General features: G+C 44.5%; 1 protein-coding gene across 1 annotated transcript in view; it reads left to right on the top strand.

Annotated features, from left to right (window-relative positions):
* The window catches only part of Znf174 (zinc finger protein 174), a 25,648-nt gene extending 10,037 nt beyond the window's left edge, over nucleotides 1-15,611 (top strand). The window contains exons 2-4 of the mRNA XM_005337748.5: nucleotides 4,126-5,803; nucleotides 6,922-7,144; nucleotides 10,973-15,611. Coding sequence (XP_005337805.1) covers nucleotides 5,402-5,803; nucleotides 6,922-7,144; nucleotides 10,973-11,574 — 1,227 coding nt within the window. The 5' untranslated portion in view covers nucleotides 4,126-5,401 and the 3' untranslated portion in view covers nucleotides 11,575-15,611. The remainder of the gene's footprint in view (nucleotides 1-4,125; nucleotides 5,804-6,921; nucleotides 7,145-10,972) is intronic.
* The last annotated feature ends 438 nt before the right edge of the window (nucleotides 15,612-16,049 follow it).

Raw genomic sequence — 16,049 nt, forward strand, 5'->3', positions numbered from 1 at the left:
AGCCAGCCTCAGCAAAAGTGAGGCACCAAGCAACTCGGTGAGACCCTATCTCTAAATAAAATACAAAATAGGACTGGGGATGTGTTTCAGTGATCAAGTGCCCCTGAGTTCAATCCTGCTACAAAAAAAAAGAGAATACAAATAATAATAAATTCTGTAAATGATGTGGAGAAAAATGAACACTTTTACACTGTTGATGAGACTGTAAATTAGTACAACTACTCCGTACTATGGAAATCAGTACGGAAGTTCCTCAAAAGACTAGGCATGGAACTACCATATGACCCAGCTATACCACTCCTTGGTATTTAGCCCAAAGAACTGAAGTCCTACTACAATGATACATGCATACCCATGTTTATAGCAGCACAATTCACATTAGTCAAACTATGAAACCAGCCTATGTGTCCATCAATGGATAAATAAATAAATAAATAAATGAGGTATATATACACAATGGAGTTTTATTCAACAATAAAGAAAAATGAAATTATGTCATTTGAAGAGAAACGGATGGAAGTAGAGAACATTTTGTTAAGTGAAATAAGCCAAAATCAGAAGGTTGAGGGTCATGTTTTCTCTCATGTGTGGAATCTAGAAAAAAGGGAAGAGAAAGGTGTGGGGTGCAGGGATCTCATGAAAATCAATGCAAGATCAGTAGAGGTAAAGGACAGCAGGAGAAGTGAAGGGGCAAGTGCTGGGGAGTAATATTTGTCAAATTGTTGTATTGTGTGCATGTACAAATATGTAACAACAAGTCCCCTCATTATGTACAAGTACAATGCACCAATTTCAAAAACAAACTGTATAAAGAGAGAAAAAGAATATGAGGCCTGAGAACAGACCCCATTATCTGTCATCACAAATTTCTGCCAAAGTTGGACATATAACCTCTAAGAATGGCACTAAATAACAGTGTGAAACCTAAGGAAGCAGGGAGAAACAGTCCAGGAGCCAAGGTATTGCTACAGGAATAAGCCAGACAAAATGGGACACAACTGTAATCCCAGCTACTCGGAGCTAAGGCAAGAGGATTGCAAATTCAAGACTAGCCTTGGCAACTTAGTGAGACATGTCTCAAAAAAGAAGAGCTATGTGTATGGCCCGGTAGTAGAGCAAAAGGGCCTGGGTTCAATCCCCAGTACTGTGTAAATAAATAAATATTAATAGAACATGGTCTTGGAAATGATAAAATAAGATCACTTAAATGAAAGCATCCTAGCAAACAGCCTAATAACACCAACACTACTAAAAATGGTGAATAAGTGTTAGAAATGGGAACTTTGGCTTTTCCTTTAAGAAGCCTCTGTGAACCCAGCTCTAGGCTCTTTTCTAAAATCCAATGTCAATTCTGTCTTCAAAAGATACCTCACACTGGTCCCCTTCTCTCTACCTCCACCAGCCTTCATCTGGTCCAGGACATTCTCATACATCTACACTAATACTGACACCCCAAAACTGATCACCCTGCATTCTCCAAACCATGCCTTTCACAAAAAAGACTCCAGTGTGGTCTTTTTAAAATTTAAGATCACATCATTCCCTGGTAATATTCCTCATGGCCTTCCTGATGCCTATAAAATAAAATCCCAAATCCCTTCACAGCCTAAAAGGCTTCTTCACCTTATCTCATGTCCTCTTTCTTCCTGTTGAACTCTAAGCTGTCCATGAATCCTCCCTCCTCTCTCCCAAACACATCCCCTTGCAACCCAGGCTCTCTTCCTGGAATACTCTCTTCCCAGCTCTTGGTACAACTGGCTCCTTCTCCTCCCTTACCCTAACTCAGATGTCCCAGGAGAGGCCTATCCTTACCCCCTTTCTCATTATCAGATCACCTGTTCATTTCCTTCCTAGCACTTAACTGAAACTATCTTTATTCATTTGTTTCTTATCTGTCCCCCATGGGCAGAGGCCTGTCTTTGTCACTGTAAAATCCCCCACATCTAGCATATCATAGCACCAGTCAGGTCTGCAGATGAGACATGCTCCTAGACAATATGGGCATTCTGTGGGGATGGTCTGTGTGCTATCATCTCTCTAGGTGCCTCTCAAGAAACAACTTCTGTGCCCCATGCCCCACTTCTTCATAATCAAAACCCCGAGGTTCCAACTTCCTTTTCTCATCTGTTTTTAGAGAATATTCTGTGCATCCTCAACCAGACACACAGCTTCCTCACCAATGTGGGCATCTGGCAAGATGGTCAGGAACTGTTCCTTGGAGTGTGTTTTAGGCCTCAGCCACTGACAACAGAGTTACCAGAGTTTGCTAAAAGTTTCATGGGGACTTGCTACCTCCTGTTATCAGAACTGCCTGAAAGCACTAGTGGGAGGCCTTGGGGTCAGGGTGGTGTCCCTGAGTGGCTGTTTCTGTTCTGTGTAGAGTCCTTGTTTGAGGATGAGTGTGTCTGAGGAGTCTTTGCTGCAGCCATCATTTAAACAAACTGACTGACACTTCTACCTGGGGATCAGATTCCATCTTTCCCCAAATCACTAGGCAGCCAGGTTCTCCAGGAAGGAGTATTTTTCTGGAATCAATGGGACATGAGTGTCACAGATATACAGAGAATCATGGCTGAAAGAAAAGGTTCTCGGTTGAAGGGGGCCAAGGAGAATGACAAAAGATAGCATAAACCTGGTCCATCTTCCTTCACTCTGCTTCCTGTGATTCACTTTCTATCCTTTTTCTCCCCCCACAATAAACACTGAGGCTTCAAAACACTAGAAATAAAAAAATAACTTTTCTCCCTAGCTGTTGAAACTATTTCTCACAATCAGTCCACCTGGGCTGGGGATGTGGCTCAAGCGGTGGCGCGCTCGCCTGGCATGCGTGCGGCCCGGGTTCGATCCTCAGCACCACATACCAACAAGGATGTTGTGTCCGCCGAGAACTGGAAAATAGATGTTGGGAATTCTCTCTCTCTCTCTCTCTCTCTCTCTCTCTCTCTCTCTCTCTCTCTCTCTCTCTCTCTCTCTCTCTCCTCTCCTCTCCTCTCCTCTCCTCTCCTCTCTCACTCTCTCTAAAAAAAAAAAAAAAAAAAAAAAAAAAAAAACAATCAGTCCACCTGTTCTTCCTCTTCTCCTACATACTGAGTCTTTTTCCTGTCCCTCCTGACCCTAAAGAAGACTGGACTCACCAATTGCCATCTTAATTTGAGATAACTAGTGTGTGTGCATACTGAATAACCTCTTCACTATTATTACACACACACACACTCAGGCCAGGTACATACATGGTGACAATGGTGGTTCTGATTGTATGTTTTTAGCTCCCAGCATTCCCTCATGGTCATCTGATAGTGTCTTCTTCCTTTGTGAAAGAGCCCCTCTCTGTTTCATTGGCTCTGGTGGGGCTGTTGATTACAGTGCCCTTCACTCCACCCCAGGAGTGGGCATAGGACAAAGCTGAGCCTATCAGATTCTTCTGTGAGATTTCACATATAGGAGAGAGTGGGGAAAGTTCTCAATTTCCAGGGAAAGGCTAAAATGGGTAGATGTAAGACTGCTCCTCTCTGCAGCTATGTCCCACTCACGCTTCCACTCCTCCACCACAGGGATGAGCCTGATAACAGGAGGTTACCAATACACGAGAGACTGGACTACATACTTGGATTGCCAGGGCCAGTTTAGGCAAAGCAGTATCTTTTAGTTATTTTGAGTGGGTTTCAATTATTTAAAACAGATCAAATGACAAACGCTCCAATGAGAAAGATAGTATTCCTTTGGATTTTATATCGTAGCTTATTTTTCCTCAGCAGGCAATATTAAAATGGATTCATGTTGCACATGTAAGTATAATGAACGCTACTGAACTGTACACTTAAAAATAGACAAATTAATAGTAAAATTCTTAAGTTTTACTGTGGCAGGAGGGCTAGAGATAAAGAACTCAAGGGTGTTATGATTAGCTTTCCTTTTTAGCAGAACAGCAGAAACTGAGCGATTAGGTATCCTGCCTACTGTTACACAGCATACTCCCACCAGAACTTTGACAGGTTTTCTCACATCCTGCACCTGGAATAGCTGGACAATGTAGTAGATGCTATTCTGGTTTCATGCTGCAGGAGGAGCCTGTACTCCTCCCCCAGAGCCCTGACAACCCATTCGTTGCTAAATGTTTTCATGCAGGTCTCTCAAGAACTTGTTCCACTTTGGCCCTGGCGCACTCGGAGAAATGCAAACTGAGATGGGGAGCGAGCTGGTTTATTCCCCACTCAGCAAGCATCTGCTGGTCGGGAACTGTGGTTCAGACCCCGCGAAGCGAGCAGGGTAGAGGGGAGGCCCCGGCGCCAGCTGTGGGTCCGGGACCCGCTCCAAACGCCTAGAACAAGGCTCTGAGCAGCGAGGGGGTCCGGGGATGCTATCCTTCCCGGCCGCCAGCAAGCAGAAGACCCACACAGCCTTGGCACTGTGGACTCCACAGACTCCCTCGCCGCGGGGCCGGAAGTCAGCGGCGCAAGCCCAGCAACAGGCCACCCATTGCGCACGCTCCGGGGCCGAGCCCAAGACTACGACTCCCGGGGTGCAGTGCGATAGTATGACAAACTGCTCAGCCAATGGGCGAGAGGTTTGCCCCGAGGAGCCAATCCCTCGGGGCGGAGGCGGGCCCTCCCGCGGGGTGGCAGTGTGTGGGCTTCTCCACCGCCCGCGCCTCGGCCCCGCCCCCGACCCGTGCTCCTGGGTTCCGGGTCCCGGGTCCCCAGAGAGGTGAGTCGGCTGCAGGTGGGCACGGGCACCGCGCTCCTCCGGGCGCTGGTGTCGCAGGCGCCGGGCCGAGCTCACACCCCGCCGAGCTGCGCGCGTGATTGCGGCGGCTCCGCCAGGCCGGGGCCGGACTGGGCCGCGGCCCCACGCCGCTCGGCCTGCCGTGCCTCACCGCGTCGCGCTCGCGTGGGCAGACTCCGGGCGCACTGGCCACCCGGCCAGCGCTGGGGTCTCCCGGGGCCTGCGCCGCCGCTCCCCGCAGGATGCTCGCGGTCGGCATCAGCCGGGATGCGGGAGAGTTGGAGCGAGCTACCTGTAAGACGGCTTGAACTTTTCCTGGGGATTCCAGTCCCTGTCCGTTAAATTATATTTCGCTTCTCGTCGACTTGTGTGCTTATTACCGAAATAAAGGAAATATTTTTTCCCAGTGCCCTTAGGACGTTATGATTTTTCTCCTTTGCAAGACAGTTTTACAAACTGACGGAAACACAGACCTCCTCCCAGGACCTGTTGTATTAAGGTTGTCTGGAGAAAGGGTTGGCAAATAAGGCCTTGTCTCTGCAGTCGTCCTTCCCAACATCTCGGAGGAGCTTCGTTTCTACCATCTTTCTAGCATTCAGAGAGACTTCTCCAGGGTCATGATCCCAAAGGCTTGACCAGTTTACAAGGAGAGAGAAGTTGTTTTCTTGAGCCCCCCAAAATGGCAGCTAAAATGGAGATAACTTTGAGTTCCCAGACTCAGGCTTCCTCCAAGCAAGAGAGACACATAATAACAAAGCTAGAAGAGAAAAGAACATCTACTCTGCAAAAAAACTTCCCGGATCCTGAGCTCTCCCGACAAAGCTTCAGACGGTTCCGTTATCAAGAGGTGACTGGACCCCAAGAGGCACTCTCCCAGCTCCGACAGCTCTGCCGGCAGTGGCTGCAGCCTGAGCTGCACACCAAGGAACAGATTTTGGAGCTCCTGGTGATGGAACAGTTCCTAATCATCCTGCCCCCGGAAATCCAGGCTCGGGTCAGGCATCGATGTCCAATGAGCAGCAAGGAGATTGTGACCCTGGTAGAAGATTTTCACAGAGCATCCAAGAAACCAAAGCAGTGGGTAAGGAGAGTCCTCTGTCATGGTCCCCTGGGTTTTTTGTTTGTTGTTGTTGTTGTTGTTTTTGGGGGGTCATCTTTGTACTGTTTATCTCTGGATCCCTCCCTATTTAAGAGTCCAGGAGATTTTTAAAAGTTACTTCCAGCCTCTATCTGGGAACCCCCTGCAACTTCTAATAAGTTTCAGAGAACCTAGCTACTGACATCCAGTGAGGAAGTAGAGCACCAAGGTGCTCTGCTTTTTCATTCCATTGTGGGCTGCAAGTCCCAGAAAGTAGCTTTAAGGTTCAAAGGCTGGGGATATGTAGCTCAGTGGCAGAGTGCTTGCCTAAGCATGCAAGGGACCCTGGCTGGTTTCAATCACCAATATGGGGTGTGGGAGGGAGTTCAGGTTCTTGAATCTCTGCTGATAGATCTAATCCCCATTCATTCCTACAATCAGAATTATTGGAAAGATCAGCTGACTTGGGGGGAATTTCAATGAATTTTTTTCCAGGGGTGTGTCTGCCCTGTTGTCTCTGAATCAGGAGGTTACAGCTCACTTGCCTAGTGTTGCTATTCTTTCCCATCCAATTCCCCAAGCCAGACCCCAGCCAAGGCCTAAGCAGGAAGCAAACATATGTACTCTGGAAAATGGGAACAGGTGGGGCAGTTCTTTTAGACCCCTACTATTATTGGACCTCCCTGATAGGAGAGTCTTTGGCAGAAAAAAAATATTAAAATGATTTTTTAATGTCCCCTCACCATACTGATTCCTGTTCCTATATGGCCTATTTCCAACAGAAGATGAGAGGTGAGTGGGGTGTGGGGAGGGAATTTGATGGGCCAGTGTCATGACTGACCCATTGGTGCCAGCTCTCTTCTGATGACTTTCAACTCCAGGCCTTGTTGAAGGCCCATGCTAGAGGATAGGCAGTCAGAAAGTACTGGATGCTGTGAAGCTGCCTCATTCTGTGTTCCCTTCCCTTGCTTCCTGTGAGCGTTTCAATGGTCTCTATAAAGTTGACCTCTGGGCCATGAGCAGAAGTTCCCAAGGTAAAGGGGTTATTGTACAGCAGTGGGCAAGAAAGCTGCTCTCAGTTGGTCCTAACTGGAGTGTTAATGGATGGGGCTTGTTCCTAGGTGGCCGTTTGTATGCAGGGACAGAAGGTGCTGTTGGAGAAAACTGGATCTCAGATTGGAGAACAGGAACTGCCAGACTTTCAACCACAAATTCCTAGGAGAGATATCAGGGAGAGCTCTCTGGTGGAGCATTCCCAGGAAGGACCTCATGACCGGCTGAGCCCCCGTCACTGGGAGAAATCCCCACTCCCCCAGGAACCAGCTCCCATATTGACTGGGACAGGTAACACTCTGCCTTCTCTCTCCCTCTCATCTGTTCTTTCCTTCCATGAAAGCATCTTATCATTCTGCAAAGTTATAGACTCTGTGTGTGTGTGTGTATTGATATTTATTCCCAGGTTTTTAATGTTATGTATATTGATATTTATTCCCTAAAAGACTCCACTAATTACAGTGGTAGTGAAACTACAAATAAGTATGCTTTTATCATTTTGTTAACGATTCCAATGCATAGTAGGATTATTCTAGTATCTACTTTTCTGTCCCTTTCAGAGCTTCGTAGGATATAGATCTAGATATAACCACAGATGAATTTCCATGGTCCCATGCTAAAGAATGTTCTGCCCAGTAGAGAAAAAGCCCCACTCCATATTATTCCTTTTCCTCCTCCTCTGTGATATCCTTTGTGCTTTAAACCCTTGTGTCTATTGCCCTATCTGCCTCTGGTACAATACCAGTATAATTGCTGGCCCTGTTCTTCACAGTGCTATTATAACAGTGACATTCTGGTCAGTCTTATGTGACTCCAAGATACAGCCAGCAGATTAGAGAGGGTGATTCCAAGAAGACTACAGCTCTGTTTCTTTAACATTTGCTGTGTTTAGGGAGAAACTTTGTGTTGTAGTCTGTTCGGGCATCTATAAGAAAATATTAGAGAATAGGCAGCGTAGAAACAACAAAAGTTCATTTCTCACAGTTCCAGAAGCTAGGAAGTCCAAAACCAAACTGCCAGCATGTTTGGGTTCTGATGAGGGACCTATTTTGGATTGTGGACTACCAATTTCTCTATATGTCTTCACATTCCATGGCAGAGTAGGCAAGCAAACTCCTTCAGGCCTCTTTCATAAGGGCAGGAATTGCATTCTCGTGAGAGCAGAGCCCTTATAATCACCTGCAAAAGTCTCACCTCCTAATGCCACCTCCTTGGGAGTTAGGGTTTCAATAGATGAAATTGGGGGAACATAAACATTCACTCCATTGCATTTTGTTTTGATTATTTTTGGAACTTGGGAAGAAAAGCTTTTGACCCTTGTGGAGGTCCTGCCCCATTATGTAGCCTTCATGGTCCTGAACAAGGTGGACCACACACTCCCTTCTCTCAGCAGAGACAGTGGGTATGCAGGTGCTGGCTTGTGTCTCCTTTCATTTTATCCCTAGAAGGGTGGAATCCCATGTTCCTCATGTCAAAGATCCTTCTGAGCCGCACTGTCTAATATAATAGTAGCAACTAGCCACTTGTGGCCCTTTAAGTTATACTATTGAGATATAATACATATATTATAAATTCACCCTTTAAAGTACACGGTTCAGTGGGTTTTAATATACTTACAAAGTTGTACAATTGTCACCATTGTGTAATTCCAGAACATTTTCATCATCTCAAAAAGAAACCCATTACCCATAGCAACTACTCTCCACTTATACCTCCTCATAGCCCTGACAACAATTAATCTTTTTTTTATCTCTATGGATTTGCTTATTCTATGGATATTTCCTATAAATGGACTTATACACTACAAGGCAGTTTGTACTGACCTCTTTACCATGATGCTATCCAGTTTAGTCTGTGTTGTAGCATGGATCCTTACTTTTGGCTGAATTATATGCATTGTATGAATAGGCCACATTTTTATCTAAAACTTACCTGTTGGTGGACTTTGTGGTTTCCTTTTAGCTATTAAAAATAATGTTGCAGGCTGGGGATATAGCTCAGTTAGTAGAGTGCTTGCCTTGCCTGCATAAAGCCCTGGGTTCAATAACTAGCACCAATAAATACATAAAGTTGCTGTGTACAAGTTTTATGTAGACATATGTTTTTATTTTTCTTGGATGTATATGTAGGAATGGAAATGCTAGGTCATAGCTAACTCTGTTTTTAACCTTTTTGAGGTACTACCAGGCCATTTTTCCAAAGTATTTGTGCATTCCCACCAACAGAGTATGAGGTTCTAATTTCTTCACATTCTCATTAGCACTTGTTATCATCAGTCTTTTTTAATATAGCTATCTTAGTGTGAAGAGGTATCCTCTTGAGGTTTTGATTTACATTTCCCTAATGAATTATGATGTTGAGAAGCTTTCTGTGTGTTTATTGGTCAGTTGTCTTATCTTGTTTGAAGAAGTAGCTTTCAGAGCCTTAGCCCATTTTTAACTTAGGTTGTCTTTTTAATGAGTTTTTAAGAGTTATATATTCTGAATACTCCCATTGTTTCCTCCCATTTTGTGGGTTGTCCTTGCTATCCTGTGAAGCACAAATGTCTTCCATTTTGCTAGTATAATTTCTGTTTTTCTTTGCTTGTGCTTTTGGTGTCATATCTAAAATACCATTGCGCAAAGCAAGGCTGCAAAGATATAGATATGCTTTCTTCAGAGATAGGATTTAACTCTTATATTAGATTGCTGGTCCATTTCAAGTAAATTTTTATATACTGTATAAGATAGAGATCTATTAGTCCATTTAGCCTAAATTCCTTAGACTGAGTGATTGATTTACAAACAACAGAAATTTATTGCTCACAGTTCCAGAGGCTGGGGAATCCAAGGTCAAGGCACCAGCACACAGAATGTCAGGGAGGGCCCATTCATCACAGATAGCAATGTTTCCTTACATGGCTGAAAATGGGGTAAATAAGTTCCCTTTGGCCTGTTTTATAAGGACATTAATCCCATTCACAAGGTCCATCTTCATAACCTAGTTGAATCCCAGATGCCCATGTCCCAGCACCACTGCACTATGGATTGTCGGCATGTTAATTTGGTGATGGGGAGACAAATAGCAGAATCCAATTTCACTCTTTTGCTTGTGGAAATTTAGTGCTCCCAATGTCATTTATTGAAAACATGATTCTTTCTTCACTGAATTATCTTAAGAACCTTGATGATCAATTGACTGTATTTGTTTGAGCTACTTATTTAAACTTGAATTTAAGTTAATTAAAATTAAATTAAATTTAAAAATCCAGTTCTTCTGGTATATTAGCCACATATCAAATACTAGCAGCCTCACAGTCACATGTGGCTGGTGGCCACCCTGTTGAACAGCACACACACAAATTCTCCACCTCAGAATAGCTCCTATTGGGTAGCCCTGCTCAATATCCGCAGCTTCCTAAGAGCTGTGCCAGGGCACTTCCATCCTGATCCTCAGTCCTGGCAGTCCATGGTGGGAAGTTTCTGTGACCAGAATACACATCTAGACCATATTCTAGTCATGCTATCACCTTTGTAATGACAGAAAACAGTCACTGGATTAACCATCCTCTGAAGAGGGTTTTGATCATGTTCATGTAAATGAGGAGTATTTGTCCAGATAACTGTTTGCAATGCTAAGATTGCAACTCTCAGCCAGGCACATTGGTACTCACCTGGAGTCACAACTACCTGGGAGGCTGAGGAAGGAGGCTTGCTCCAGTTCAGGAGCTTGAGTAGCATCCATAGCAAGACCCCATCAAAAGAAAATAAATAAATGTCAACTCCCTTCCTTCTTTCATCCATTAGCTGATGCTCAGTTCCAGTGGGTTTCCTTTTCCCTGTTCCTTTTTTCCTAAACTTAGGAAAGAGGAAAAGAATTGGAGAACTTGGTTTCTAATATAAATCAGAACATCCCAGGAGCCTATTACTGTACAGATTTGCAGGTCCAAGCCTCAGAGATGCTGACTCAGCAGGGGGATGGCTGGGAGCCTGCTTGTTAGTGAGTACCCACCCTCAGGAGTTTAATGCAAGTTGCCAGCAGAGGCATCTTTGAGAATCCACACTGTACATTTCATATCTCTTTTACTGACATTTTTTTCTTCTAAGTGCAGAAAATGAAGAGTATTCTTTCTAATTATAGAGGCCCCCAAAATAAGGAGTGACAACAAGGAAAATCCACAACAGGAAGGAGCTAAAGGAGCAAAGCCATGTGCAGTGTCAACTGGCAGATCCAAAGGGAATGGTCTGCAGAGCCCTGAGCCACGAGGGGCAAACATGAGTGAGCCCCGGTTGTCTCGGAGGCAGGTAAGCCCCCCAAATGCTCAGAAGCCGTTTGTTCACTACCAGAGACACTGCAGGGAATTGGAATACATCAGCAGCCCCCTCAAAAGTCACCCCCTGAGAGAGCTGAAGAAGAGTAAAGGAGTTAAAAGAAGCTTGAGCAGTCGCTTGCAGCGTCTTGGTCACCAGTCAACCCGCTCCGCGAAGAAACCTTACAAATGTGATGACTGTGGGAAAAGCTTCACATGGAATTCAGAACTGAAGCGACACAAGAGAGTGCACACAGGAGAGAGACCCTACACCTGCGGAGAGTGTGGAAACTGCTTTGGACGGCAGTCGACCCTGAAACTGCACCAGAGGATTCACACTGGAGAGAAGCCATACCAGTGCAGCCAGTGTGGGAAAAGCTTTCGCCAAAGCTCAAACCTCCACCAACACTATAGGCTCCACCATGGGAACTGAGGAGTGTTTCAAGCTTCACAGTCACAGGGAAGGGCTTCCTGTACCTCCTTCCCTACTGACATGTAAATCAGATTACATGACTTAACAGGGAAACCAAGTGGCCCTTGGGGAGTGATGGTGTATGCTTGGCTAGTGAGGAGCCCCAGAAAGGCTGTCCAGGACCCACTGCACAGAGTGACAGGGTGAAGAGATGGCAGGTCTGGGTACTGGGGCAAAGAGTACTGCAGTATCTGCAGAGAATGGGGAATAACTACTGAGGGAGAATCAGGATGACCCCATAGGTGATCCCCCCCACTGCTGTTACCCTCCTCCCCGCCCCCGTGGCATTACTTATCCTCTAAATATGTTAAAGGTGAATTCCATAGAGAGTTGTGCATTTGCTGCCATTCCACACCATATTTTCATCTGCATACTTGAGCAGTTCTCCACAATTTCAAGGTAACAAACACTCATTGGAAAATGAATCCCCTAGTACTCTTTCTGTAAATGCCTAGCTGATTATAACAAAGAATCTGAGTATGTGCCTGTGTGCGAGGAGCATTTCCAAGCCAGCACATGGTGCTTTTATCAAAATAAAAAAGAGATCTTTTATATCACACACCTTTGATTTAGAAAAAGAAATTCCACACATCTGCAACAACCCTAACCCAGAAAACAGGGAAAAGCCATGGTGAGGAGGAAGTGATGGTTTAAGTGCTCAGAAATGTAAGGGGGGTTCTGCCTGCTCTCCTTTGTTACCTAGGCCATGAGCTTTAAAACTGTCAGAACCAGTGAAAGGAAAACAGTGTTTAAAACTGGATTACAGTGATGGCTGCACAACTCAGCGACTTTGCAAAAAGTTATCAAAATGAATTAATTTTATGGTATATAAATTGTCCCTTCATAGCATTTTTTTAAATGACAAAATATATTTATATAAAATGTTAAGAGTCCCAGAACTAGGCCTGGGAGACCATCTAATTCCACCGCTTATTTTCTCAAAGTAGAAATTAAAACAGTGTATAATTCGAGGTCACCCCAGGCAAGCCAGCTTGCTCCTCAGTTTGAGGAGCCTTTTGGCAGATTGGTGCACTGCCTCATGCAGAAACAGGAGCAGGTAGCAGTCTTCCTGAAATGTCAGTGTCCGATCACTACCATACAGGAGTCTGCCCCAAAGAAGCTTATGTTCCTCTTAACTGCTATGGGACGAGAGCACACTTGAGAGTCTTCGCTCAGCACCTTTACACACATTGTTTCTTTACCTTTTATTCCTGCTGCCTCCCACTCCGTCTTCCCTCCTCCATCTCACAAGAGCTGCCTATGCAAATCCCAGGGAAAAATTGGTTTGTAATCATGGGTCAGCTTCCTTGCTAGACTCCATAAGCTGGGCTTGCTCAACCTGGCAGCATTCTTGCCCTGCAGGGGACATCTGGCAATGTGTAGAGACATTTCAGGTTGTTGTGACTCAGGGGAGGAAGGGTTCTCTTGGCCTCTAGCAAGTGGAGCTCACGAATCCTCCATGGCACAGGAAAGTGCCCACAACAGCCACCTGGCTGAGCATGTCAGTGATCCCAGGATAGGGAAACTGCCATTCACTCTTAGCAGACCTTTCAAGACAAGAACTGTGTTTTCCATCATTTCAGCTTTTGAACTTGGCCCATGCTTAGTCAAAAGAAATAAATGTTCAGTAGTTGAGTAGTTGAGGCCCCAACCTCAGGGCCCATACTTCTACCTGAATTCAGAGATCCTGGTGATAGTTTATCCAGAGACTTACAGAAAGTCCAGCTTTTTTGGCCCTGAAGGCTCTAATCACAGATCCCCTTCCCAACTGCTATGTTAAGTCATGGAAGGATTTTATCTTCAGCATTCAGCCTGCTCCTCACCTCACTCCATGCTGCAGCCTGTCACTAGCTAAAGGCTTTGCGTCTCACATTCCCTCCTTTCCCTGCCCTTCTCCAGGCCAAATGTATGTTGTCTATTAATAACTTCCAAGTGCTGGTCACATCTGTATTAGTTACCCACTGGAGCTGTAACAAAGCCTACAAACTTAGTGGCTTAAAACAAAAGAAGCTTCTATAGTTCTGGAAGTCAGAAGTCCAGAATTGGTTTTACTCAGCTGAAATCAAGCTGTGGTTGGGGCTGGGTCTTCCTGGAGATGCTGAGAGTAAGTCTGTTTCCCTGACCTTTTCAGGTTCAGTAGTCACCTGCATTCTGTGGGTTGTAACCTCTTCCTCCTTCTTCAGGATGAATCCCCCTCTCTTTCATTATGTTGCCTTCTTGGACACTGGCCCTCCTTCCTTCCTCTTATAAGGACTGTTGTCATATTGGGCCTACCGGGATGATCTGAAGATCCTTAATAGTATATTCAAGGTCCCTTTTGCCATATAAGGTAACATGCACAGGTGCCAGGGATTAAGATGTGGATATATTTGGGGGGCCATGTTTCAAGCTTCCACCCACCCATATCTGTGTTGAGTAAACTTGATTGGTCAAAAAGGATTTTCTGAAAGAGAAGGAACTTCCAGTTCTCTTATTTATAAAGGTAGGCATAGGGATTGTTCTTAAAAGAGTTTCTGCTGCTTGGCATTTTTCCTCTCTTCAGATTACCCGTTAGTAATTGTCTAATCTTCATGTCTTTGGGTACCCGTTTAGTGGTGGACCTTGAATAAATGTGACATAATCACTGCTCTGAACACTATTCTTTTCCAGAGTATGTCAAGTCTGATGCTGACTGACTTGTCCCGGACTCGTTTTCCTTTGGTATAAGGTTCACCTCCAGGCAAGCAGTGGCAGGAAAGATCAGGTGGCCTGGAAGAAGGCCCCTGGGTACTATATTCATATGGAGGGCTCCCCTTGGCTTCCTTGCCCATGCATAGTGCCCCAGAGCCTCAGCAGGACTCTGACCCACTAGCATGCATCCAGCTTCTGTTTATAGCACCCCCGAATAATAAAAGGGCCTTTTTCCTCCCATATCCAGCCCTTGCCATTAGGTTCTGCTATCTTCTCCATGCCCTGCCTAGCACCTGTCTGTGTCAGGGTGGAAGTAAATCCTACTCCAGATGTGTGGTCACTGTCACCCTCAGAGAGATGAGGAGAGTGTATGGCCATAACTCATGATGTGGGGTACCTACATCATAAACCTTTCTGAAGAGTATTTTCCATCTATAGCAGATGAGGACTTGTAAACCCATCCCATAATACCATTATCACTCCCATTAAATTAGCAGCAACTCCTGATTATGACAGACACGTTGAAATTTCCTTTGTTTCTAAAACAGAAATGCTATCTTTCTGCACATACCAGAAAATTCATGTAAAGTGTACAGTTCAGTGATTATAGTGTATTCATGAAACTATCACCACAGTCTAACTTTAGAACATTTTCAACAGCCCAAAACAAAACCCTAAACCATTAGCAATTACTCTCTGCTCTGGCCCCATCTCAAGACCCTCTCCTTCATTCACTGAGCATAATGTCTTCAAGGTCACCCATGTTGTATCATTAGGATTTTATTCTTATTGCCAACAATACTCCATTGTATGAATGGACCATGCTTTGTTGGTCCATTCATCATTAGTGGACATTTGGGTTTTTACTTTATGGCTGCTAAGAACATTGATACATAAGCTTTTATGTCTTTATTTCTCCTGGGTGTATATCTAGAGGTGGAGTTTCTGGGTCATGTGGTAATTTTATGTCTAACTCTTCTTGAAAGTACCAAATTTTTCCAAGTGGCTGCATCATCTTACATTCCTACCAGCAGTATGTGAAGAGTCCCAGTTTCCCTAATACTTATTGTCTTTTTCATTACTGCCATCCTAGTGAGTGTGAATTGGTATTTTGTGATTTTGATTTTTGTTTCCCTAATAACTCATGATGTTGGAAATCTTTTCATATGTTTACTGGCCACTTGTATACCTGCTTCGAAAATATGACTATTTAAAACATCTTCCCGATTTTAATTGGATTGTTTTTATTGTTCAGTTGTAAGAATTCTATAAAAATTCTGGAATCAAGTCCTTACAGAAATGACTTATAAACAGTCTCTTCCATTCCATTCATTGTAATATAATTTTATTTACTTATTTTTTGTCATATGGGGGATTGAACCCAGGATACTCTATCACTGAGCTACATCCCCAGCCTATTTATTTATTTAGAGACAGACTCTCTACAGCACAACTATTAAACAGCCCTTGAATTAGGAGTAGGTCTGATTTCAATGTTTGTGGGGCTTTTTGTTTGTTTTGGATTTGTTTTGAGATGGGTCTCACTATGTTGCCCCTGCTTGCCTCAAACTCCTGGGTTCCAACAGTATCCCTGCTTCAGCCTCTTGAGTAGTGGGACTATAAGTGTGTACCACTGCATCCAGAAATGTCTTTCATTAATCACTGGGCTGGGAATTTGGGAATCAAGGGTTTTGGGTGGTTGCTCTTACTGAATCTGCTGAAGCCCAAAAGTATAGAAGGATGTAGGATAAGAAAAATGAGGATCT

This window comes from Ictidomys tridecemlineatus, chromosome 10, assembly GCF_052094955.1.
Source record: "Ictidomys tridecemlineatus isolate mIctTri1 chromosome 10, mIctTri1.hap1, whole genome shotgun sequence".
NCBI classification, from domain to species: domain Eukaryota; kingdom Metazoa; phylum Chordata; class Mammalia; order Rodentia; family Sciuridae; genus Ictidomys; species Ictidomys tridecemlineatus.